General features: G+C 46.7%; 1 protein-coding gene across 1 annotated transcript in view; it reads right to left on the reverse strand.

The window, feature by feature from the left end:
* The window catches only part of LOC119936639 (collagen alpha-1(III) chain-like), a 112,912-nt gene extending 102,012 nt beyond the window's left edge, over window positions 1–10,900 (reverse strand). Inside the window, exons 1-2 of the mRNA XM_038756096.1 lie at window positions 10,892–10,900; window positions 9,632–9,760 (exon numbers count right to left, since the gene is read on the reverse strand). Coding sequence (XP_038612024.1) covers window positions 9,632–9,760; window positions 10,892–10,900 — 138 coding nt within the window. The remainder of the gene's footprint in view (window positions 1–9,631; window positions 9,761–10,891) is intronic.
* Between the last annotated feature and the right edge of the window lie 16,514 nt (window positions 10,901–27,414).

Consider the following 27,414-nt stretch of genomic DNA (forward strand, 5'->3'; position numbering starts at 1 on the left):
GCGCTTAGCACAGTGCTCTCTGCACACAGTGAGCGCTCAATAAATACGATTGATTGATTGATAATAGAGTAATAAATACGCACAAACATATATACATATATATACACATACATACACAGCAACCAAGTGGCAGAGCGGGGATTAGAACCCAGGTTCCTCTGGTTCCCAGGCCCCTGTTCTAACCACTACACCACACTGCCTTTCCTCTCTGAACCCTACCTAGAGACCATTTTTTTTTTTTCCACAGAGGCAGAAATATTTGGCTATTTCTCCCTCGGAGGTGGCCGGTACTTGCAAAGACATTCAGGAACCAACCGTTGGCCGTTCCTCTCCGTCAGGAATGTGCACCCTGCAGACAATATAGAAATGAAATGCGGCGCTGACAGGACACTTCAGAATTATACGGGAGGTCGGATTTCATTTCCTTCAAGTTCAGACAGATCTGCAGGTTTAATCTTGGCCAGCCAGGCTCGGGTAAAATTTTAAAAAAAATGCTGTGATGATTTATTACTACAATACTATTCCTTCGCATTTACTGAGCGCTTACTGTGTGCAGAGCACTGTACTAAGCGCTTGGGAAGTACAAGTTGGCAACATAGAGAGACGGTCCCTACCCAACAACGAGCTCACAGTCTAGAAGGGGGAGGCAGACAAAATAAAACATGTGGACAGGTGTCAAGTCATCAGAATAAATAGAAATAAAGCTAGATGCACATCATTAACAAAATAAACAGAATAGTAAATACTGTGCTAAGCGTCCATCTTACCTCCTTCCCTTCCCCACTGCACCTGTATATATGTTTGCACATATTTGTTACTTTATTTATTTATTTTACTTGTAAATGTCTATTCAATTTATTTTATTTTGTTAGTATGTTTGGTTTTGTTCTCTGTCTCCCCCTTTTAGACTGTGAGCCCACTGTTGGGTAGGGACTGCCTCTATGTGTTGCCAACTTGTACTTCCCAAGCACTTAGTACAGTGCTCTGCACACAGTAAGCGCTCAATAAATACGATTGATGATGATGATGATGGATACAGTGCAATCAGGATGGGTCCCTACCCTTCATGGAGTTCTCCATCGGAGAGGGGAGGGAGAACAGGGATTGAATCTGTATTTTACATTTGAGGAAACTGAGGCCCAGGGAGGTAGCATGGCCTAATGGAAACTGCACGGGCCTGGGAACCAGAGGACCTGGCTTCTAATCCCGACTAATAATAGTAATAATGATGGTATTTGTTAAGCGCTTACTATGTGCCAAGCACTGTTCCAAGCGCCAGGGTAAATACAAGGCTATGAGGTTGTCCCACGTGGGGCTCTCAGTCTTAATCTCCATTTTACAGATGAGGGAACTTAAGCGACTTGCCCAAAGTCACACAGCTGACAAGTGGCAGAGCCGGGATTAGAACCCACAACCTCTGACACCCAAGCCCGGGCTCTTTCCATTAAACCGTGCTTGCTGGGTGGCCTGGGGCGAGTCACTTCACTTCCTCTGTGCCTCAGTTCTCCTGTTTTCCCTCCTACTTAGACCGTGAGCCCCATGCAGGAAGGGGGACGTTGTCCAACCTAATTAACTCGGATCTGCCCCAGTGCTTAGAACAGCGTTTGACACATAGTAGGTGTGTAACAAATACCATAAAAATCAATGATTGGCCCAAGGTCACACAGCAGATATGTGGCTGAGCCAGGACTGGAACCCAGGTCCTCTGACTCCTTCCACTAGGCCATGCTGCTTCTCTAAACACTAGAGTGTAGCTCATCTTGGGCAGGAAATGTTTATTGTCCTCTCCCCAGCGCTTAGTACAGTGTTCTGCACACCGTAAGTGCTCAATAAATAAGACTGACGGACAACACCTGGATCAGGCTGTCAGTGAACACCAGACACTCTCTCGGGGCAGGAGAAATGCCCACACCGGTCACCTCCGGATCGCTAATCAATCGATCGATGGGATCGATGGAGCGCTTACTCTGAACTTGGGAGATCACGATTCAACAGAGTCGGCACAGGCGATCCCCGCCCTCGAGGAGCCGTTCTGGGAAAGATCGGCGGGATTCGCCGTGCCTACCAATTCTCCAGGCGCTTCCCTGGGCCTACGGTTTCCCTGGAATATTTGCAAACGAGGAGCGTAAACAGAAGGTCGGAGGGCCAACTCTATTTCCGAGGGCACAGACAAAAAAAGAGGGAGAGGCGGGATTATTCACCGGGGAAAATGACTCATCCTCGCTTACTCCTCGCATCAATATTTGTCTGTCTCCCCGAAAGGTGAGTCGCGCGGGGCCGAAGGCAGGTGTGGGGACCACGGGACCCCAAAATAACCCCGCCGGGCCGCACCCCGGGGTCGTCTGTCGCTCTGCCAAGCCCTGCCAGTGGCGTTTTGACTGGACTGTGACTCAGTTGGCCTCCCCGGCGCGTGGGAGGCCGATCCCCCCTGGCCTGGGGAAACCAGAGACTCGAGGAGAGTGGATGGTCTGGGGTGGGGGGTGGGGGGGGGGGGACTGGACCGGGGGCTTCGGCCCGGGGTTTTGACTCAGATCTTCATCGGAGGTACCGGTGGTCACTGGGGTGGTGGCCGGAAGCCGTTGCCTCCTCTGGCTCACCATGGGGGGGTCAGCGATTTTAAAGAAAGCAAGAAGGGTCAGACAAAAATCCCAACAAGGGTGGGAGGTGCGGACCAGACCGTCACCAGGTGGAGCCTACGGTTGAACTTTACTGTGAAGAAACGGAAACCGTGTGTCAGCGCGCCCGGCTCGACCGTCCTTTCTGGGCCGTGGTTGGACGTCTCGCCGGCCTTGAGCGGACCGCACTCCGGCAGGGTTCGGCCCCTGACCTCGGAAAACCGCCGGGGGTGGGGGGGTCTGGGGACAACAGAGATGGTGTTCTGCACATAGTAAGCGCTCAATAAATACGATTGATGATGGTGTTTACGATGGGCTGGAGCCTTGCCTTGTCCTCAAATCCGCCACACAACGACTCTCCCCCGCTTCGATGCTTTATTTTAGGCCCATCTCCTCCAAGAGGCCTTCCCTGACAAGCCCCCCTTTCCTCTTCTCCCACTCCCTTGTGCGTCCCCCTGACTTGCTCCATTTCTTCATCCCCCCTCCCAGCCCCTCGGCACTTAGGTCCATAGCCGTCGTTTGTTTACTTCTATTAATATCCATCTCCCCCTCTAGACTGTAAGCTCGTTGTGGGCAGGGAATGTGTCTGTTTATTGTTATATTATACTCTCCCAAGTGCTTAGTACAGGGCTCTGCACATAGTAAATGCTCAATAAATCCAAATGAGTGAATGAATGACCACTGTCCCAGTGAGGCTGGAAGCTCGTTATGGACAGGGAATGTGTCTGCTAGTTCTGTGGTATTGGACTCTTCCAAAGGTTTAGTGTAGTGCTCTGCATATAGTAAGCGCTTAGTACAGTGCTCTGCACACAGTAAGCGCTCAATAAATACGATTGATGATATAGTAAGCACTCAACAAATACCCGACTGACTGATCATTTGAGGTTTAGAAATCAGACGGACTGGGCCGGCCCCGGTTCAAGTCACATGGATCCACAGGGCCTCATTCTCATCCCGCCCGCCGCCGTCCCTTGTCGTTGTTATTGTTGCTTATGGTATTTGTTAAGTGCTTACTATGAGTCAGGCACTGTACTAAGCGCTGCGGAGGATACAAGCTACTCAAATTGAACATAGTCTATATCCCATGTGGGACTCACAGTCTTAATCCCCATTTCAAGATGAGATAACTGAGACTCAGAGAAGTAAATAATAACAATAATAATGGTATTTGTTAAGCGATTACTATGTGCCAAGCACTGTTCTAAACGCTGGGGTAAGTACAAGCTCATTAGGTTGTCCCACGTGGGGCTCACAGTCTTAAATTCCGTTTTACAGATGAGGTAACTGAGGCCCAGAGAAGTGAAGTGCCTTGCCCAAGGTCACAGAGCAGACAGGTGGCGGAGCCAGAATTAGAACCCAGGACCTCTGACTCCCAATGATGATGATGATGATGGCATTTATTAAGCGCCTACTATGTGCAAAGCACTGTTCTAAGCGCTGGGGGGTTACAAGGTGAACAGGTTGTCCCACAGGGGGGGCTCACAATCTTAATCCTCATTTTACAGATGAGGGAACTGAGGCCCAGAGAAGTTAAGTGACTTGCCCAAAGTCACACAGCTGACAACTGGCGGAGCCGGGATTTGAACCCATGACCTCTGACTCCAAAGCCCATGCTCTTTCCACTGAGCCACGCTGCTTCTCTAGCCTTGCTCTTCCCACCACTAGCCCAAGGTGACACAGCGGACGAGTGGCGGAGTTAGGATTAGAACCCAGGGCCTTCGGACTTCCATGCCTGTGCTCTACCCACTAGGCCACGCTGCCTCTCAGGGCCTTACTCAGGCCCTCTCCCCTGCCCCTTCACATCTGCCGGCAGATCGCATCTTCTCTCCATCTTCTAAGTCCTTCTAAAAAATAAAAATTAAAAAAAGAAAATCCCATCTCCTCCAGGAGGCCTTCCCTGATTACTCTGTCTCCTTCTCTCGAGCCTCCAACTCCCATGTGAGCGCCACCTCACCTTTTAAACCAATCAGTCGATCACTGGTACTTACTGAGTGCTTATCGCGTGCACAGTACTGAACTAATCACTTGGACGAGTACAAGAAAGTTGGTAGACATACATACTCCATGCGCCCACAAGGAGCTTACAGTCTACAGGGGGGACGACGACAGAATTTACAATAGATTAGGGGAAGGGGTACAAAGATAAGGACCTAAATTCTGTGGAGCTGGGGTATCGCCCCCCCCTAACCATTTTCTTTTCTAATGCTATTTACTGTGCGCCAAGCACTGTACTAATCACTGGAGCAGATACAAGTTGACCAGGTGGACACAGTCCCCCGTCCCACCTGAGGCTCACAGTCTTAATCCCCATTTTACAGATGAGGGAACTGAGGCACAAGCAAGTTAAATGATTTGCCCCAAGTCACACAGCACACAAGTGGCGCAGGCGGGATTAGAACCCAGATCCTTTAACTCCCGGGCCTGGGCTATTTCCAACAGGCCGTGCTGTTTCGCTTCTGTACATATCTTTGTACTTTGTCTTTATTTTTGTACTTTGTACTTTAGAGAAGCAGCGTGGCTCAGCGGAAGGAGCCCGGGTTTCGGAGTCAGAGGTCATGGGTTCGAATCCCAGATCCACCACAAGTCAGCTGTGTGACCTTGGGCAAGTCACTTAGCTTCTCTGAGCCTCAGTTACCTCATCTGTCAAAATGGGGATTAAGACTGTGAGCCCCAAGTGGGACAACGTGATCACATTGTATCCCCCCATCGCTTAGAACAGTGCTTTTCACATAGTAAGCGCTTAACAAATGCCATCATCATCATCATCACTTCTCTCGCCTTCAAAGTTACTTTAGTGTCTGTCTCCACCACTAGACTGCAAACTCCTTGTGGGCAGAGATCTTGCATTCTTCCTTTCATTCATTCAGTCGTATTTATTGAGCGCTTACTGTGTGCACAGCACTGTACTAAGCACTTGGGAAGTACAAGTTGGCAACATATAGAGACGGTCCCTACCCAACAACGAGCTCACAGTCTAGAAGGGGGAGGCAGACGACAAAACAAAACATGTGGACAGGTGTCAAGCCATCAGAATAAATAGAAATAAAGCTAGATGCACATCATTAACAAAATAAACAGAATAGTAAATATGTACAAGTAAAAAAGACTAATAAATCTGTACAAACATATACACAGGTGCTGTGGGGAGGGGAAGGAGGTAGGGCAGGGGGGATGGGGAGGAGGAGAGGAAAAAGCAGCGTGGCTCAGTGGAAAGAGCCCGGGCTTTGGAGTCAGAGGTCATGGGTTCAAATCCCGGCTCCGCCACTTGTCAGCTGTGTGACTTTGGGCAAGTCACTTCACTTCTCTGGGCCTCAGTTCCCTCATCTGGAAAATGGGGATTAAGACTGTTAGCCCCCTGTGGGACAACCTGATCACCTTGTAATCTCTCCAGCGCTCAGAACAGTGCTTTGCACATAGTAAGCGCTTAATAAATACCATTATTATTATTATTGTTATTATTAAAAGGGGGGCTTAGTGTGGGAAGGCCTCCTGGAGGAGGTGAGGTGACAACCTGATCATCTTGTAATCTCCCCAGCGCTCAGAACAGTGCTTTGCACATAGTAAGCGCTTAATAAATACATTATTATTATTGTTATTATTAAAAGGGGGGCTCGGTGTGGGAAGGCCTCCTGGAGGAGGTGAGCTCTGAGTAGGGCTTTGAAGGGAGGAAGAGAGCTAGTTTGGCGGATGTGCGGAGGGAGGGCATTCCGGGCCAGGGGAAGGATGTGAGCCCACTGTTGGGTAGGGACTGTCTCTATATGTTACCAATTTGTACTTCCCAAGCGCTTAGTATAGTGCTCTGCACACAGTAAGTGCTCAATAAATATGATTGATGATGATGACGATGACGTGGGCCGGGGGTCGATGGCGGGACGGGCGAGAATGAGGTACCGTGCGGGGAACGAGGTACAGTTCCTCTATATTAAACTCCCCCAAGAGCTTAGTACAGTTCCCCGAACATGACTATTGCTACCCATCAATAATTCTATGTATTTATAGTGCTAATAATAACGACGGCATTTGTTAAGCACTTACTATGTGCCAAGCACTGTTCTAAGCACTGGGGTGGATACAAGGTAATCAGGTTGCCCCACCTGGGGCTCACAGCCCTAATCCCCATTTTACAGATGAGGTTACTGAGGCACAGAGAAGTTAAGTGACTTGCCCAAAGCCACACAGCTGACAGATGGCAGAGCCGGGATTAAAACCCAGGACCTCTGACTCCCAAGCCTGTGCTCCTTCCACTTAGCCACTATGCTTCTCAGGTTATTGATGCCTGTTTACCTGTTTTGATGTGCATATATCTACAATTCTATTTACTTATGAGGCTTGATTATTGTTTTGATGTGTCCATAATTCTATTTCCTTATATTGATGCCTCTTTACTCGTTTTTATGTATATATATATATATATATATATATATATATCTGTAACTCTACTAATTTAATATTGATGCCTGTTTACTTGTTTTGATGTGTATAGATCTATAATTCTATTTACTTATGCTAATGTTTGCTTACTTATTTCTGTTTACTTACACTGATGCCTGCTTACTTATTTTGATGCGTACATCCATAATTCTATTTAATTATTCATTCATTCAATCATATTTATTGAGCACTTACTGCGTGCAGAGCACTGTACTAGGCGCTTGATGCCTGTTTACTTGCTTAGATGTGCATATATCTATAATTCTATTTACTTATATCGATGCCTGCTTACTTATTTTGATGTGTATATCCGTAATTCTACTTATATTGACCCACTTACTTGTTTTGATATGCATATATCCATAATTCTATTTCCTTACATTGCTGCCTCTTTACTTGTTTTGATATGTACACATCTATAACTCCACTTATTTATATTGATATAATAATGGCATTTATTAAGCACTTACTACGTGCAAGCGCTAGGGAGGTTACAAGGTAATCAGGTTGTCCCACGGGGGGCTCACAGTCTTCACCCCCATTTTACAGATGAGGGAACTGAGGCCCAGAGAAGTTAAGTGACTTGCCCAAGGTCACACGGCTGACAATTGGCGGAGCCGGGGTTTGAACCCGCGACCTCTGACTCCAAAGTCCGTGCTCTTTCAGGGTGGCTCAGTGGAAAGAGCACGGGCTTTGGAGTCAGAGGTCGTGGGTTCGAATCCCGGCTGCGCCACACGTCTGCTGTTCTTGGAGCCTCAGTTTCCTCATCTGTAAAATGGGGATGATGACTGTGAGCCCCACGCGGGGCAACCTGATCACCTTGTATCCCCCCCAGCGCTTAGAACAGTGCTTAGAACAGTGCTTTGCACATAGTAAGCGCTTAACAAATGCTATTATTATTATTATTATTATTTCCACTGAGCCACGCTGCTTCTCTATGTGTACACATCTATCACTCTACTTGCTTATAATAATGGCATTTATAATGATGCCTGCTTATTTTGATGTGTCTATCCATAATTCTATTTACTTATATTGACCCCCGTTTACTTGTTTTGAGGCGTCTATACCGACAATTCTATTTAGTTATAGCGGCGCCTGCTTACTTGTTTTGAGGTGTATAGCTTTATCACTCTATTTACTTGTATTGACGCCTGTTGACTTGGGCAGGGATTGTCCTTATTGCTGAACTGTGCTTTCCAAGCGCTTAGTACGGTGCTCTGCACACAGTAAGGGCTCGATAAATGCGACTGGATGGATGGATGGATGGATGGGTGGGGGAGAGGATGGAGGGGTCTATCGTTCTATTTATTTACATTGACGCCTGTTGGCTTGGGCAGGGTTGTCTTTATTGCTGAACTGTGCTTTCCAAGCGCTTAGTACGGTGCTCTGCACACAGTAAGGGCTCCACGGATGGATGGATGGATGGGGGAGAGGATGGAGGGGTCTATCATTCTATTTATTTACACTGACGCCTGTTGCCTTGGGCAGGGATGGTCTTTATTGCTGAACTGTGCTTTCCAAGCGCTTAGTACGGTGCTCTGCACACAGTAAGGGCTCGATGGATGGATGGGGGAGAGGACGGATGGATGGATGGGGGAGAGGATGGATGGGTGGATGGATAGATGGGGCAGAGGATGGAGGAGTCTATCATTCTATTTATTTACATTGACGCCTGTTGCCTTGGGCAGGGATTGTCTTTATTGCTGAACTGTGCTTTCCAAGCGCTTAGTACGGTGTTCTGCACACAGTAAGGGCTTGACAAACGCGATTGGATGGATGGATGGATGGATGGGGCAGAGGATGGAGGAGGTCTATCATTCTATTTATTGACATTGACGCCTGTTGACTTGGGCAGGGATTGCCTTTATTGCTGAATTGTGCTTTCCAAGCGCTTAGTACGGTGCTCTGCACACAGTAAGGGCTCCATGGATGGATGGATGGGTGGATGGGGGAGAGGACGGATGGATGGATGGATGGATGGATAGATGGATGGATGGTGGGGCAGAGGAGAGAGGGGTCTATCATTCTATTAATTTACATTGATGCCTGTTGACTTGGGCAGGGATTGTCTTTACTGCTGAACTGTGCTTTCCAAGCGCTTAGTACGGTGCTCTGCACACAGTAAGGGCTCCACGGATGGATGGATGGATGGGGGAGAGGATGGAGGGGTCTATCGTTCTATTTATTTACATTGACGCCTGTTGCCTTGGGCAGGGATCGTCTTTATTGCTGAACTGCGCTTTCCAAGCGCTTAGTACGGTGCTCTGCACACAGTAAGGGCTCCACGGATGGATGGATGGATGGGGGAGAGGATGGAGGGGTCTATCGTTCTATTTATTTACATTGACGCCTGTTGCCTTGGGCAGGGATCGTCTTTATTGCTGAACTGCGCTTTCCAAGCGCTTAGTACGGTGCTCTGCACACAGTAAGGGCTCGATAAACGCGACTGGATGGGTGGGTGGGTGGGTGGGTGGATTGATTGATTGATTGGATGGGTGGGTGAGAGGATGGAGGACCGGGCCAGATAGGGTAGCTCCCGCCCCCTCCCGTTCCCGTCCCCGTGCCGTGTTTCCCGCCGTTACCGGTGCCGCTGCCGGGTGAGCCTGTCGGTGAGCCGTGTGAGGGCCCGCAGCTCTGCCGAGGGGGTCCCCGCCGGGCCCTCCCCGGGCGCCGCCATCTTGCCCAGGCGCCGCCCCGCCGCCGGACTGCGCCTGCGCGCCACGGGGAGCCGCGGCCGCGGGGGCGGGGGGCGCGTGTGCGTGCGCGTGCGCGGAGAGGGGAGGGGCCGGGGAGGGAGGGGCGCGGGGAGGGGCGGTGCGAGGGAGGGAGGGAGGAGCGCGTGCGCGGGGAGGTGAGGTGCGAGGGAAGGAGGAGCGCGTGCGCGGGGAGGGGAGGCGCCAGGGACGGAGAGGCGCGTGCGCTGGGAGCGGAGGCGCGAGGGAGGGAGGGAGGAGCGCGTGCGCGGGGAGGGAAGGCGCCAGGGAGGGAGGGGCGCGTGCGCTGGGAGGGAAGGCGCAAGGGAGGAGCGCGTGCGCAGGGAGGGGAGGAGCCAGGGAGGGGCGCGTGCGCAGGGAGGCGCGAGGGAGGGAGGGGCGCGTGCGCAGGGAGGTTAGGCGCGAGGGAGGGGCGCTTGCGGGGGGGGGGGGGGGAAGGCGCCAGGGAGGGAGGGAGGGAGGGAGGAGCGCGGGGAGGGGAGGCGCGAGGGAGGGGCGCGTGCGCAGGGAGGGAAGGGGGAGGGACGGGCGCGTGCGCGGGGGGGTGGGGGGAGGGGAGGTGCGAGGAAGGGCGGGAGGGGCGCGTGCGCAGAGAGAGAAGGCGCGAGGGAGGGGCGCGTGCGCAGGGAGGGGAGGTGCCAGGGAGGGGCGCGTGCGCGGGGAGGGGCGGCGCGAGGGAGGGGCCAGGGAGGGGCGCGTGCGCGGGGAGGGGAGGCGCGAGGGAGGGAGGGGCGCGTGCGCCGGGAGCAGAGGTGTGAGGGAGGGGCGCGTGCGCAGGGAGGGAAGGCGCGAGGGAGGGGCGCTTGCGGCGGGGCGGGGGGGGGGGAAGGCGCCAGGGAGGGAGGGAGGAGCGCGGGAAGGGGAGGCGCGAGGGAGGGGCGCGTGCGCAGGGAGGGAAGGCGCGAGGGAGGGGCGCGTGCGCGGGGCCTGGGGGAGGAGGGCGGGGAGGGGAGGCGCGAGGAAGGGCGGGAGGAGCGCGTGCGCGCGCAGGGAGGGGAGCCGACACGGAGGAAGGGGCGCGTGCGCGCGGGGGGGGGGGGGAGGCTGGGGGCGGGAAAGCGCGCGCGCGGCCCATCCCTCCCCTCAGCGCTCCGTGGTCAGTCGTTCAGTCAGTCGTTCAGTCAGTACGTCAGTCATCACGTCAGTCATCTTCATTCATTCAATCGTATTTATTGAGCGCTTAATGTGAGCAGAGCACTGTATTAAGCGCTTGGGAAAGTACAAGTCGGCAACATATGCCTGTGTGTGCAAAGCACTGTTCTAAGCGCATAATAAGAATTGTGGTGTTGGTTAAGCGCTTACTATGTGCCAGGCATTGGACTAAGCGCTGGGGTGGATTCATTCAATCGTATTTATTGAGCGCTTGCTGTGTGCAGAGCACTGGACTAAGCGCTTGGGAAGTACAAGTTGGCAACATATAGAGACGGTCCCTACCCAACAGTGGGCTCACAGTCTAGAAGGGGGAGACAGAGAACAAAACCAAACATACTAACAAAATAAAATAAATAGAATAGATATGTACAAGTAAAATAAATAAATAGAGTAATAAATATGTACAAACATATATATATATGTTTGTACGTATTATATATATATATATATATATACACAGGTGGATACAGGCAACTTGGGTTGGACACGGTCCCTGTCCCCACATGGGGCTCGCAGTCTTCATTCCCATTTTGCAGATGAGGTCACTGAGGACCGGAGAAGTGAAGCGGCTTGCCCGAGGTCACCCAGCAAAGTGCGGGTTCAAATCCCAGCTCCGCCAATTGTCAGCTGTGTGACTTTGGGCATGTCGCTTCATTCATTCATTAATAATAATAATAATAATAATAATGATGGCATTTGTTAAGCGCTTACTATGTGCCAAGCACTGTTCTAAGCGCTTGGGGGGATACAGTGTGATCAAGTTGTCCCACGTGGGGCTCACAGTCTTAATCCCCATTTTTACAGATGAGGGAACGGAGGCTCAGAGAAGTTAAGTGACTTGCCCAAGGTCACACAGCAGACTTGTGGCGGAGCTGGGATTCGAACCCATGATGTCTGACTCCAAAGCCCGGGCTCTTTCCACTGAGCCACGCTGCTTCTCTTCTTCATTCATTCAATCATATTTATTGAGCGCTTACTGTGTGCAGAGCACTGTACTAAGCGCTTGGGAAGTACAAGTTGGCGACATATAGAGACGGTCCCTACCCAACAGCGGGCTTCACTTCTCTGGGCCTCAGTTCCCTCATCTGTAAAATGGGGCTGAAGACTGTGACTGTGTCCCCATGGGACAACCTGATCACCTCATAACCTCCCCAGTGCTTAGAACAGCACTTTGCACATAGTAAGCGCTTAATAAATGCCATCAGTATTATTATTATTAAGTGGCAGAGGCGGGATTTGAACCCACATCCTCTGACTCCCAAGCCCGGGCTCTTGACACCAGTCCTCACTGCTTCTCTGTGGGGATTACGACTGTGAGCCCTGTATGGCATGTAGACTATTTCCAACTTGACTACCTTGTGTCGACTCCGCCTGGCACATAGTGAGCGCTTACAAAGACCATAAACAAAATAATAATAATAATAATAATGTTGGTATTTGTTAAGCGCTTACTATGTGCAAGGCACTGTTCTAAGCGCTGGGGTAGATACAAGGTAATCAGGTTGTCCCACGTGGGACTCACAGTCTTCATCCCCATTTTACAGATGGGGGAACTGAGGCCCAGAGAAGTTAAGTGACTTGCCCAAAGTCGCACAGCTGACAAGTGGCAGAGCCGGGATTTGAACCCACGACCTCTGACTCCAAAGCCCGGGCTCTTTCCACTGAGCCGCGCTGCTTCCCCAAAGTCACTTCACTTCTCAGTTCCTTCATCTGCAAAATGGGTATGAAGACCTTGAGCCCCTCGTGGGGCATGGGCCCTTTTTCCACTCCTCCTCCCCATCCCCCCCGCCCTACCTCCTTCCCCTCACCACAGCGCTTGTATACATATTTGTACAGCTTTATTATTCTATTTATTTTACTTGTACATATTTACTATTCTATTAATTTTGTTAATGATGTGCATCTAGCTTTAATTCTATTTGTTCTGACGATTTTGACACCTGTCTCCATGTTTTGTTTTGTTGTCTGTCTCCCCCTTCTAGACTGTGAGCCCGTTGTTGGGTAGGGACCGTCTCTATATGTTGCCGACTTGTACTTCCCAAGCGCTTAGCACAGTGCTGTGCACACAAGTGCTCAATAAATATGATTTTGACACCTGTCTACATGTTTTGTTTTGTTGTCTGTCTCCCCCTTCTAGACTGTGAGCCCGTTGTTGGGTAGGGACCGTCTCTATATGTTGCCGACTTGTACTTCCCAAGCGCTTAGTACAGTGCTCTGCACACAATAAGCGCTCAATAAATACGATTTTGACACCTGTCTACATGTTTTGTTTTGTTGTCTGTCTCCCCCTTCTAGACTGTGAGCCCGTTGTTGGGTAGGGACCGTCTCTATATGTTGCCGACTTGTACTTCCCAAGCGCTTAGTACAGTGCTGTGCACACAATAAGCGCTCAATAAATACGATTTTGACACCTGCCTACATGTTTTGTTTTGTTCTCTGTCTCCCCCTTCTAGACTCTGAGCCCATTGTTGGGTAGGGACCGTCTCTATATCATCATCATCATCAATCGTATTTATTGAGCGCTTACTATGTGCAGAGCACTGTACTAAGCGCTTGGGAAGTACAAATTGGCAACATATAGAAACAGTCCCTACCCAGCAGTGGGCTCACAGTCTAAAAGGGGAAGACAGAGAACAAAACCAAACATACTAACAAAATAAAATAAATAGAATAGATATGTACAAGTAAAATAAATAAATAGAGTAATAAATATGTACAAACATATATCCATATATACAGGTGCTGTGGGGAAGGGAAGGAGGTAAGAAGGGGGGGATGGAGAGGGGGATGAGGGGGAGAGGAGGGAAGGGGCTCAGTCTGGGAAGGCCTCCTGGAGGAGGTGAGCTCTCAGTAGGGCCTACTTCCCAAGCGCTTAGTACAGTGCTGTGCACACAGTAAGCGCTCAATAAATACGATTGAATGAATGAATGACCATGTCCAACCTGATTATCCTGCACTTACCCCAGGGTTCAGTACGGTGCCTGACCTATAGTAAGCGCTTAACAAACACCACAAAAATAAAATAAACATTTTAAGGACGTGTGTTTCCCATTTCCCATTTCCTATATATATATATATATATATATATATTTGTACATTTTTTTTTACTCTATTTTATTTGTACATATCTATTCTATTTATTTTATTTTGTTAGTATGGTTTTGTTCTCTGTCTCCCCCTTTTAGACTGTGAGCCCCCTGTTGGGTAGGGACTGTCTCTAGATGTTGCCAATTTGTACTTCCCAAGCGCTTAGTACAGTGCTCTGCACATAGTAAGCGCTCAATAAATACGATTGATGATGATGATGATGACCAAACTAGCTCTCTTCCTCCCTTCAAAGCCCTACCGAGAGCTCACCTCCTCCAGGAGGCCTTCCCAGACTGAGCCCCCCCTTTTCCTCTCCTCCTCCTCCCCTCCCCATGGCCCCCACTCCCTCCCTCTGCCCTACCCCCTTCCCCGCCCCACAGCCCTTGTGTATATTTGTACATATTTATTACTTTATTTTATTAATGATGTGTATACGCCTATACTTCTATTTGAGAAAGCAGCGTGGCTCAGTGGAAAGAGCCCAGGCTTGGGAGTCAGAGGTTGTGGGTTGTGATCCCCCCTCCGCCACTTGTCTGCTGTGTGACGATGTGCCTCAGTTACCTCATCTGTGAAATGGGGATTAAGACTGTGAGCCCCACGTGGGACAACCTTGTATCTCCCCTAGCACTTAGAACAGTGCTCGATTTTTTTTTAGAGAAACAGCGTGGCTCAGTGGAAGGAGCGTGGGCTAAGGAGCCAGAGGTCGTGGGTTCTAATCCCAACCCCGCCACCTGTCAGCTGTGTGACTTTGGGCAAGTCCCTTAACTTCTCTGTGCCTCAGTGACCTCATCTGTAAATCAATCAATCAATCTTATTTATTGAGCGCTTACTGTGTGCAGAGCACTGGACTATCATCATCATCATCAATCGTATTTATTGAGCGCTTACTGTGTGCAGAGCACTGTACTAAGCGCTTGGGAAGTACAAGTTGGCAACACATAGAGACAGTCCCTACCCAACAGTGTAAAATGGGGATTAAAGGCACGTCCCATGCCCCACATGGGACAACCTGATGACCTTGTATCTCCCTCAGCGCTCAGAACAGTGCTTGCCACATAGTAAGCGCTTAACAAATACCACCATCATTATTATTATTATTTATATATTTCGATGGTATTGACGCCCGCCTACTTCTTTTGTTGTCTGTCTCCCCCTTCTAGACTGTGAGCCCGTTGTTGGGTGGGGACCGTCTCTATCTGTTGCCGAATTATAATTTCCCAAGCGCTTAGCACAGTGTTCTGCACACAGTAAGCGCTCAATAATAGAGAAGCAGCGCGGCTCAGTGGAAAGAGCCCGGGCTTTGGAGTCAGAGGTCATGAGTTCAAACCCCGGCTCCGCCAATTGTCGGCTGTGTGACTTTGGACAAGTCACTTCACTTCAGATATTAAGCGTGGCTCAGTGGAAAGAGCCCGGGCTTTGGAGTCGGAGGTCATGGGTTCAAATCCCGGCTCTGCCAATGGTCGGCTGTGTGACTTTGGGCAAGCCGCTTCGCTTCTCTGGGCCTCAGTTCCCTCATCTGTAAAATGGGGATTAAGACTGTGAGCCCCCCGTGGGACAACCTGATCACCTTGTATCCCCCCAGCGCTAAGAACAGTGCTTGGCACATAGTAAGTGCTTACCCTCAAGCCCACTGTTGGGTAGGGACTGTCTCTATATGTTGCCAATTTGTACTTCCCAAGCGCTTAGTACAGTGCTCTGCACATAGTAAGCGCTCAATAAATACGATTGATGATGATGATGATAAGCGCTTAGTACAGCGCTCTGAACACAGGGAGCGCTCAATAAATACGATTGATTGATTGATCCTCTGTGCCTCAGTTATCTCATCTGTAAAATGGGGGTGAAGACTGTGAGCCCTCCGTGGGACCACCTGATCACCTTGTAACCTCCCCAGCGCTTGGAACAGTGCTTTGCACATAGTAAGCGCTTAATAAAGGCCATTAAAAAAATACGAGTGAATGTATGAATGAATGAATGGCTCTGCACACAGTAAGCACTCAATAAATACGATTGATTGATTCTCTGTGCCTCAATTATCTCATCTGTAAAATGGGGGTGAAGACTGTGAGCCCCCCGTGGGACCACCTGATCACCTTGTAACCTCCCCAGCGCTTAGAACAGTGCTTGGCACATAGTAAGAGCTTAATAAAGGCCATTAAAAAAAATACGAGTGAATGAATGAATGAATCATCATCATCATCATCATCAATCGTATTTATTGAGCGCTTACTATGTGCAGAGCACTGTACTAAGCGCTTGGGAAGTACAAATTGGAAACAAATAGAGACAGTCCCTACCCAACAGTGGGCTCACAGTCTAAAGGGGGGAGACAGAGAACAAAACCAAAAATACTAACAAAATAAAATAGAATAGATATGTAGAAATAAATTAAATAAATAAATAGAGTAAAAAAATATGTACAAACATATATACATATAAACAGGTGCTGTGGGGAAGGGAGGGAGGTAAGATGGGGGGATGGAGAGGGGGACGAGGGGGAGAGGAAGGAAGGGGCTCAGTCTGGGAAGGCCTCCTGGAGGAGGTGAGCTCTCAGCAGGGCCTTGAAGGGAGGAAGAGAGCTAGCTTGGCGGAGGGGCAGAGGGATTGGGGGCATTCCAGGCCCGGGGGATGAATGAATGAATGGCTCTGCACACAGTAAGCACTCAATAAATACGATTGATTGATTGATTCTCTGTGCCTCAGTTTATCTCATCTGTAAAATGGGGGTGAAGACTGTGAGCCCCCCGTGGGACCACCTGATCACCTTGTAACCTCCCCAGCGCTTAGAACAGTGCTTTGCACACAGTAAGCGCTTAATAAAGGCCATTAAGAAGAATACGAGTGAATGAATGAATGGCTCTGCACACAGTAAGCGCTCAATAAATACGATTGATTGATTGATTTTCTGTGCCTCAGTTATCTCATCTGTAAAACGGGGATGAAGACTGAGCGCCGCCCGTGGGACCACGTGATCGCCTTGTAACCTCCCCAGCGCTTGGAACAGTGCTTGGCACATAGTAAGAGCTTAATAAAGGCCATTAAGAAGAATACGAGTGAATGAGTGAATGGCTCTGCACACAGTAAGCGCTCAATAAATACGATTGATTGATTGATTCTCTGTGCCTCAGTTATCTCATCTGTAAAATGGGGATGAAGACTGTGAGCCCCCTGATCACCTTGTAACCTCCCCAGCGCTTAGAACAGTGCTTTGCACATGGTAAGCGCTTAATAAAGGCCATTAAAAAAAAATACGATTGAATGAATGAATGAATGAATGAATGAATGAATGAATGAATGAATGAATGAATGAATGAATGAATGAACGAATGAATGAACGAACGAACGAACGAACGAACGATAGACGTTTGGTCTGTCCTCTGAGCGCCATCTGGTGGACACATGGAAAAGAACCGTTTCCAATAAATTCAAACGGTCCATTGTCCTGAACTTCAAAAGCAAGGCCAGTTTCTGCTCTGTGGGACAAGAAATCAAGGGGAACATACGCCCCAGAGATCGTGGGGTCGGGTGGCCTTTAAAAGCGGAAAACTCCCTTCGACTGCAAAGGGCCTTGGGTAAAATTAAAGCCTGACTTTAAAGTCTGACTTGCTTCTTTCTGCTGAGCCACTCTGCTTCTCTAGAGAGAGAGAGGTTTGTTACAAACCTCTCTCTCTCTAGAGAAGCAGAATGGCTCAGCAGAAAGAACCCCGGGCTTGGGAGTCAGAGGACGTGGGTTCATTCATTCAATCGTATTTTCTAATCCCTCCTCCGCCACTTGGGTGCTGTGTGATTTGGGGCAAGTCGCTTAACTTCTCTGTGCCCCTCTCCATCCTCCCATCTTACCTCCTTCCCTTCCCCACAGCACCTGTATATATGTTTGCACATATTTATTACTCTATTTATTTATTTTACTTGTACATATCTATTCTGTGTATTGTATATATGTATATATGTTTGTACGTATTTATTACTGTCTTTATTTCTATTTATTTTATTTATTTATTTATTTATTTATTTTGCTTGTACATTTCTATCCTATTTATTTTATTTTGTTGGTATGTTTGGTTTTGTTCTCTGTCTCCCCCTTTTAGATTGTGAGCCCACTGTTGGGTAGGGACTGTCTCTATGTATTGCCAATTTGTACTTCCCAAGCGCTTAGTACAGTGCTCTGCACATAGTAAGCGCTCAATAAATACAATTGATTGATTGATTGATTGATTTCTTTATTTTACTTGTACATATCTATTCTATTTATTTTATTAGGATGTTTGGTTTTGTTCTTTGTCTCCTCCTTTTAGACTGTGAGCCCACTGTTGGGTAGGGACTGTCTCTATATGTTGCCAACTTGGACTTCCCAAGCGCTTAGTACAGTGCTCTGCACACAGTAAGCGCTCAATAAATACGATTGATGATGATTGATGATGATCCCCCCCCCATCTTACCTCCTTCCCTTCCCCACAGCACCTGTATATATGTTTGCACATATTTATTACTCTATTTATTTATTTTACTTGCACATATCTATTCTATTTATTGTATATATGTATATATGTTTGTACATATTCATTACTCTATTTATTTATTTATTTATTTTACTTGTACATATCTACTCAATTTTATTTTGTTAGTATGTTTGGTTTTGTTCTCTGTCTCCCCCTTTTAGACTGTGAGCCCACTGTTGGGTAGGGACTTTATATGTTGCCAACTTGTACTTCCCAAGTGCTTAGTACAGTGCTCTGCACACAGTAAGCACTCAATAAATATGATTGATGATGATTGATGATGATCCCCCCATCTTACCTCCTTCCCTTCCCCACAGCACCTGTATATATGTTTGCACATATTTATTACTCTATTTATTTATTTTAGTTGTACATATCTATTCTATTTATTGTATATATGTATATATGTTTGTACATATTTATTACTCTATTTATTTATTTATTTATTTTACTTGTACATATCTACTCTATTTTATTTTGTTAGTACGTTTGGTTTTGTTCTCTGTCTCCCCCTTTTAGACTGTGAGCCCACTGTTGAGTAGGGACTGTCTCTTTATGTTGCCAACTTGTACTTCCCAAGCGCTTAGTACAGTGCTCTGCACACAGTAAGTGCTCAATAAATACGATTGATTGATTGATTGATTGTGCCTCAGTTACCTCATCTGTAAAATGGGGATTGAGACTGTGAGCCCCACGTGGCACAACCTGATTACTTTGCATCTACCCCAGTGCTTAGAACAGTGCTTGACACATAGTAAGCGCTTAACAAATACCATCATTATTACTGTTATTATTCATTCATTCAACTGTATTTATTGAGCACTGTACTAAGCGCTTGGAAGTGTACAAAAAAAGATAAGCAGACACATTCCCCGCCCACAATGAGCTTACGGTCTAGAGGGGGAGACAAAGATTAATATAAAGGATAAATAAGCAAATTAATGAACAATCAACCATTTCATTCATTCATTCAATCGTATTTATTGAGCACTTACTGTGTGCAGAGCACTGTACTAAGCACTTGGGAAGTCCAAGTTGGCAACATCTAGAGGCGGTCCCTACCCAACAGCGGGCTCACAGTCTAGAAGGGGGAGACAGAAAACAAAACATATTAACAAAATAAAATAAATAGAATAAATATGTACAAATAAACTAAATAAATCAATAAACCAATCAATCAGTGGTATTTACTAAGTGCTTACTATGTGCAGAGCTCTGTTCTAAGCGCTCGGGAGAGTAGAGAACAACAGAGTTGGCAGACGCATTCCCTGCCCACAACAAGCATGCAATCTAGAGGGAGAGACGGTCAGTGAATCAGTCATATTTATTGAGCACTTACTGTGTGCAGAGCACTGTACTAAGCGATGGAAAGAGTAAAATACAATAAACAGACACGTTGCCTGCCCACAACGAGCTTCCGGTCTAGAGACAGACATTAATGTAAATGAACAATTTATAATATAGAATTTAAAGGTGTCTACGTAAGTGCTGCGGAGTTGAGGGTGAGCTGAATGTCAAATGCCCAAGAGCCACAGATCCAAATGCAGATCTAATTCATCATCATCATCAATCGTATTTATTGAGCGCTTACTGTGTGCAGAGCACTGTACTAAGCGCTTGGGAAGTACAAGTTGGCAGCATATAGAGACGGTCCCTACCCAACAGTGGGCTCACAGTCTAAAAGGGGGAGACAGAGAACAAAACCAAACATATTAACAAAATAAAATAAATAGAATAGATAGGTACAAGTAAAAGAAATAAATAAATAAATAGAGTAATAAGTCCGGACCCCATGGGACCCTGGCCAATTCCAGGGACTCAAATGCTGAAGATTTTTTATTTTTCATCGTCCTAAACCATCGCTGTTCTCCCTACTTGTTCAGACACCCTCAGATTTTTTACAGACTAGTAAATAGCACCTTGCTTTCACTGAAAGGGGAAGCAAGGCAGCAGTGAAATTCACATTTCTTACCCTCCAGCCCTCCAACGGGCCCTTTCCGTCAATCCCGTCTACTCACATCAATCAGTGATATTTATAATAATAATAATGTTGGCATTTGTTAAGCACTTACTATGTGCAAAGCACTGTTCTAAGCGCCTGGGGGATACAAAGTGATCAGGTTGTCCCACGTGGGGCTCACAGTCTTAATCCCCACTTTACAGATGAGGTAACTGAGGCTCAGAGAAGTTAAGTGACTTGCCCAAGGTCACACAGCAGACATGTGGCGGAGCCGGGATTCGAACCCATGGCCTCTGACTCCAAAGCCCGTGCTCTTTCCCCTGAGCCACGCTGCTTCTCCGAAGTGTATTTATCAAACACTTGCTATGTGCAGAGCACTGTACTAAACACTTGGGAGAAGGAGCATGGACTAGTGGGCAAAGCCCAGTCCTGGGAGTCAGAAGGACCCGCGTTCTAATCCCAGCTCCATCATTTATCTGCTGTGTGACCATGGGCAAGTCACTTTGCTTCTCTGAGCCTCAGTTCCCCCATCTGTAAAATGGGGATTAAGTCTGTGAGCCCCACGTGGAACGTGGATTGCGTCCAACCTGCTTAACTTGTATCTACCCTATCATCATCATCATCATCAATCATATTTATTGAGCGCTTACTGTGTGCAGAGCACTGTACTAAGCGCTTGGGAAGTACGAGTTGGCAACATCTAGAGACGGTCCCTACCCAACAGTGGGCTCACAGTCTAGAAGGGGGAGACAGAACAAAACCGAACATACTAATAAAATAAATAGAATAGATATGTACAGGTAAAATAAAGAAATAAATGAATAGAGTAATAAATATGTACAAACATAGCGCTTAGAAAAGTGCTTGGCACATAGTGAACACTTAACACGTCCTATAATTATTATTATTGTCTGTGCTCCAGTTCCCTCATCTGTAAAATGGGGATTAAGTCTGTGAGCCCCACGTGGGACGTGGATTGTGTCCAACCTGCTTAACTTGTATCTACCCTAGCGCTTAGAAAAGTGCTTGGCACATAGTGAACACTTAACACGTCCTATAATTATTATTATTCTCTGTGCTCCAGTTCCCTCATCTGTAAAATGGGGATTAAGTCTGTGAGCCCCACATGGGACGTGGATTGTGTCCAATTTGCTTAACTTGTATCTACCCTAGCGCTTAGGAAAGTGCTTGGCACATAGTGAACACTTAACACGTCCTATAATTATTATTATTCTCTGTGCTCCAGTTCCCTCATCTGTAAAATGGGGATTAAGTGTGTGAGCCCCACGTGGGACGTGGATTGTGTCCAACCTGCTTAACTTGTATCTACCCTAGCGCTTAGAAAAGTGCTTGGCACATAGTGAACACTTAACACGTCCTATAATTATTATTATTGTCTGTGCTCCAGTTCCCTCATCTGTAAAATGGGGATTAAGTGTGTGAGCCCCACGTTTGACGTGGATTGTGTCCAACTTGCTTAACTTGTATCTACCCTAGCGCTTAGGAAAGTGCTTGGCACATAGTGAACACTTAACACGTCCTATAATTATTATTATTCTCTGTGCTCCAGTTCCCTCATCTGTAAAATGGGGATTAAGTGTGTGAGCCCCACATGGGACGTGGATTGTGTCCAATTTGCTTAACTTGTATCTACCCTAGCGCTTAGAAAAGTGCTTGGCACATAGTGAACACTTAACACGTCCTATAATTATTATTATTCTCTGTGCTCCAGTTCCCTCATCTGTAAAATGGGGATTAAGTGTGTGAGCCCCACATGGGACGTGGATTGTGTCCAATTTGCTTAACTTGTATCTACCCTAGCGCTTAGGAAAGTGCTTGGCACATAGTGAACACTTAACAAGTGCTATAATTATTATTATTCTCTGTGCTCCAGTTCCCTCATCTGTAAAATGGGGATTAAGATTGTGAGTCCCATGTGGGACACGGACTGTGTCCAACTGGATTATCTCGTAATCTACCCCAGAGTTCAGAACAGTGCCTGACGTGTAGTAAGAACTTAACAAATACCACTAAAAAAAACAAATTTGGGAGAGTACAATCCAAGAGAATTGGCAGACACGTTCCCTGCCCACAGTGAGCTTCCAGTCTACAGGGGGAGAGTGACTTAAAGGATTGGTTTTGAGTGTTCACGGAAGCCACATAAAAGCAGATTTTAATGTCAGAATGGGATTTTAGAGGGAAGGCTTGGATATAGGGTGGACTGGATTTCGCCCTTGGAGCAAGGAGTGCCCGAGAAATAGGAACCGATCATAAATCACATTTTTGGGGAGGGCGACAGAGCTCGGTAACCCTTGCCTTAGGTACCTGTCCAATTTGTCAGCTAAAATTCAGTCTACGAGCCCGTTCATGTTGCGTGAGGGTTAATTACCTTCTGAAAGAATCTGTTGGGGGAAAACTGTCAACGGTGACACAGAGTGGGAAGACGCAGAGCGTCTGCAGAGCCAGAGAGCGCAGGAAGCTCCCTGGCTGAGTCTGGCCAGACTGAAATCCTAAACCGGTTCAAATGGTAGTATTAACTGATTGCTTACTGAGTGCCTCCTGGGTGCAGAGTGCTGGGCTGGACACCAATAGTGTTGAACTGGACTCTCCCAGGCACTTAGTAAAAATAATAATAATAATAATAATAATGGCATTTATTAAGTGCTTACTATGTGCAAAGCACTGTTCTAAGAGCTGGGGAGGTTAGAAGGTAGGTTGTCCCACGGGGGACTCACATTCTTAATCCCCATTTTACAGGTGAGGGAACTGAAGCCCAGAGAAGTGAAGTGACTTGCCCAAAGTCACACAGCTGACAATTGGCGGAGGCGGGATTTGAACCCATGACCTCTGACTCCAAAGCCCGTGCTCTTTCCACTGAGCCATGTTGCTTCAGTAATATTGTTATTAGTAATTGTTATTAGTAATAATAATAATAATAATGGTATTTGGTAAGTGCTTAGTATGTGCCAAGCACTGTTCTAAGCACTGGGGGAGATACAAGGTCATCAGGTTGTCCCACGTGGGGCTCACAGTCTTAATCCCCATTTTACAGATGAGGTAACTGAGGCCCAGAGAAGTGAAGTGACTTGCCCAAGGTCACACAGCTGACCAGTGGTGGAGCCGGGATTAGAACCCATGACCTCTGACTCCCAAGCCCGGGCTCTTTCCACTGAGCCACACTGCAGTCCTTTGCACATTTATTTACTTATTTATTATTTATTATACTATATAAATATATTATAATTATATAAATTATATAAATATAATATAATTATATTATATAAATAATATTTATTTAATTTTATTTAATTTTATTTATTTTATCTTATAAATTTTATTTATTTATTTATTTATCTAAATAAATTTTATTTATTTATTTATTTATTTGTGTAAAATTTATTTATTTAATTAATTTATTTATTTATTTAATCTTATTTATATAAATTTTATTTATTTATTCATTTATTTAATCTTATTTAAATAAGACTGAATGAATCTCAGGTGAGCGACATGGTGCTGGTTGCCTGCAGTGTGCAGAGTGCTGTGCTGGGCGCCTATTGTGTGTAGAGCACTGTACTGGGTGACTAATAATAATAATAATAATAATAATAATGGCATTTATTAAGTGCTTACTATGTGCAAAGCACTGTTCTAAGCGCTGGGGAGCTTACAAGGTGATCAGGTTATCCCACGGGGGGCTCACAGTCTTAATCCTCATTTTGCAGATGAGGTAACTGTGTGCAGAGTGCTGTGCTGGGCGCCTATCTTGGGCAGAGCATGGTCCTAGACAACTAGGAGCACACGTCCTTCTAAGACTGTAAGCCCGTTGCTGGATAGGGACCATCTCTATATGTTGCCAACTTGTACTTCCCAAGCGCTTAGTACAGTGCTCTGCACACAGTAAGCGCTCAATAAATATGATTGAATGAATTAGAAGAAAAAGACATGGTCTTTTTAGGAGCTTCATGTTCAAATAGAAGAGGCAGACAGACACTCCAAGCACACAAGAGGTGAAGAAATAAGAGCAAAGAAACTCAGACCGGCCATCCCATGTGGAATTCGACAATCTCGCATCTACCCCAGAGTTTAGTTGGCATATAGTAAGTGCTTAACAAATACCACAATTATTATTATTACTATTTGCTAAGCAGATGCCCAAATCATTATTATTATCATTATTGTAACAATAATCGCTTATGGGCAGGAAACGTGTCTACCAGCTCTGCTGTATTGTACTCGCCCAAGCAGTTAGTACGTGTGCATAACATGCCGTAATTATTATTGACATTCATTCAATTATTCATTCAGTTTTTGTTATCTCTGTACTAAACGCTTGGGAGAGTACACCGTAACAATGAACAGTCACATTCCCTGTCCACAAGGCTTTGCTTCTTCCCTCCGCCACCTTGTCAAGATCTCTGCATTAGTATGTTCTGCCACTGGTCTCCTCCCCTTCCCGGCTGTTCCCAACCTTCCCAGCCCCCTTCCCAAATTCAGGCCCTCTGGATCCGGCAACAGATTCATTCAATCAATCAATCAATCAATCGTATTTATTAAGCGCTAACTGTGTGCAGAGCACTGTACTAAGCGTTTGGGAAGTACAAGTTGGCAACATATAGAGACAGTCCCTACCCAACAGTGGGTTCACAGTCTAAAAGGGGGAGACAGAGAACAAAACCAAACATACTAACAAAATAAAATAAATAGAATAGATACGTACGAGTAAAATAAATAAATAAATAAATAGGTACAAACAGATATACAGGTAGTCAGTCAGTCAGTCATATTGATTGAGCACTTACTCTGTGCAAAGCACTGTACTAAGCGCTCGGGAGAGTACAATATAACAACAAACAGACACATTCCTGCCCACAAGGAGCTCACAGCCTAGAGGGAAAGACACAGATGACTCAGGACTCCTATAAGCTTGCAGCACGTCTGGTTTAAAAATAATAATATTAATAATATTATGATTGATTGATTAATAGGTGGGATTAAAACTCAGGCCCTCTGACTCCCAAGCCCCTACTCTTTCCACTAGGCCACATGCTGACTTGTATCTGCACCAGTGCTTAGTAAGTAATAAGTGCTCGGTAAATATAATGAAGTTGGTTGTCGCCTGTTTTAAATAAAATACCTCCCGGGTGAATAGAGCCTAAAGCACTTGAAGCAGGGGGCCAGCAAGCCTCATTTCTATTCCTCTCTCTCAATCAATCAATCGTATTTCAAATGAGCAATCAGTAGTATTTATCGGGTGTTTAATGTGTGCAGAGCACTCTACAAAGTGCTTGGAAGAGGACGATATAACAAGAGTTGGTAGAAGTGTTTCGAGCCCCTTCCTTCCTCTCCCCCTCCTTCCCCTGTCCATCCCCCCCATCTTACCTCCTTCCCTTCCCCACAGCACCTGTATATATGTATATATGTCTATACATATTTATTACTCTATTTATTTATTTATTTTACTTGTACATATCTATTCTATTTATTTTATTTTGTTAGTATGTTTGGTTTCGTTCTCTGTCTCCCCCTTTTAGACTGTGAGCCCACTGTTGGGTAGGGACTGTCTCTATATGCTGCCAACTTGTACGTCCCAAGAGCTTAGTACAGTGTTCTGCACACAGTAAGCGCTCAATAAACACGATTGATTGATTGATTGATTGTGACGAGCTCCCAGTCTAGAGGGGGAGATGGACATTATTATAAATAACACAATCACGTCTATGTGCCGTAGGGCTGAAGGAGGGGTGGAAAGGGAGGAGCAAATGAGTAAAACGTGCTCTGAGAGGTCTAATAAAAGCGCTCCCACCCTCTCCTCGCCCATTTAGCTGTCTCTGAAGAGACCGGGGGAGGGCAGGGGTTGGGGAGTAGAGGGTTGTTTGGGTCCGGAGCCACAAAGGACACCCATCTTAACCAGCCTGCAATCGTCTTTGATCCCGACAGCTCGGAGAATTTCCCTTCTCCCCTTTCCAGAGGGCCAGGAGGACCCATTGTCCCCTGAGTGGCTACCTGAGTGTTTGCTTTCAAATGAAAGAAAACTTTTGAAAACTTGAAAGCAAAAGGCAGTACGCAAATGCCTTCAGACCCCATCAATACTATTATTAATTAATGATTTACTGGGGCTTTAGGAGTCTATTTGCTCTGCTCTTCATAAGTCTACACGGTCACCTTAGGGACGTCACCGGGATACTGATCCCCCTCCTCCCTCCACCCCCTTGAGCTGAAGGACACCCTCTTAAGGAAATGCACACAAGCTTCTCTCCCCGTCCTTTCTCCGTGTTTGCGAAAGGGAAGATAATGAATCGATTTCTTCTGAATGAACCAGTCGGCTTTGCTCTCCTTCCCATCACTATTGAAATCTGCCGTTGAAAACACCTACTGTATCAACATCCAACTTCTCCATCTGCCTTTCCCACCTTCACCCGGAGACCTAACCCAAACACCAGCTCTGGCTAACAATGCAGCTTTTCTTTTCTTTTCTTTTCTTCCTTGGCTTGAAACTTTCACTGAAGGGATGCAGCGTCCCTTTGAGTCCCAGCTCTGCCACTTGATAATAATCGCGGTACTTGTTTAAGACTTACTATGTGCCAAGCACTGTTCTGAGCGCTGGGGTAGCAAACAACTTAGTCGATTTGGACGCAGTCCCTGTCCCACACAGGGCTCACAGTCTTAATCCCCATTTTACTGATGGCGTGACTGAGGTCCACAGAAGACATGTGGCCGAACCGGGATTGGAAACCATGACCTTCTGATTCCCCAGCCCATGCTCTATTCACTAAGCCATGCTGCTTCTCCTCTTGTGAGCCCACTGTTGGGTAGGGACTGTCTCTATATGTTGCCAACTTGTACTTCCCAAGCGCTTAGTACAGTGCTCTGCACACAGTAAGCGCTCAATAAATACGACTGATTGATTGATTGTTCGCTGTGTGACCTTCGCCAAGCCACTTCACTTCTCT

The sequence above is a fragment of the Tachyglossus aculeatus genome, chromosome 14 (assembly GCF_015852505.1).
Source record: "Tachyglossus aculeatus isolate mTacAcu1 chromosome 14, mTacAcu1.pri, whole genome shotgun sequence".
NCBI lineage: Eukaryota > Metazoa > Chordata > Mammalia > Monotremata > Tachyglossidae > Tachyglossus > Tachyglossus aculeatus.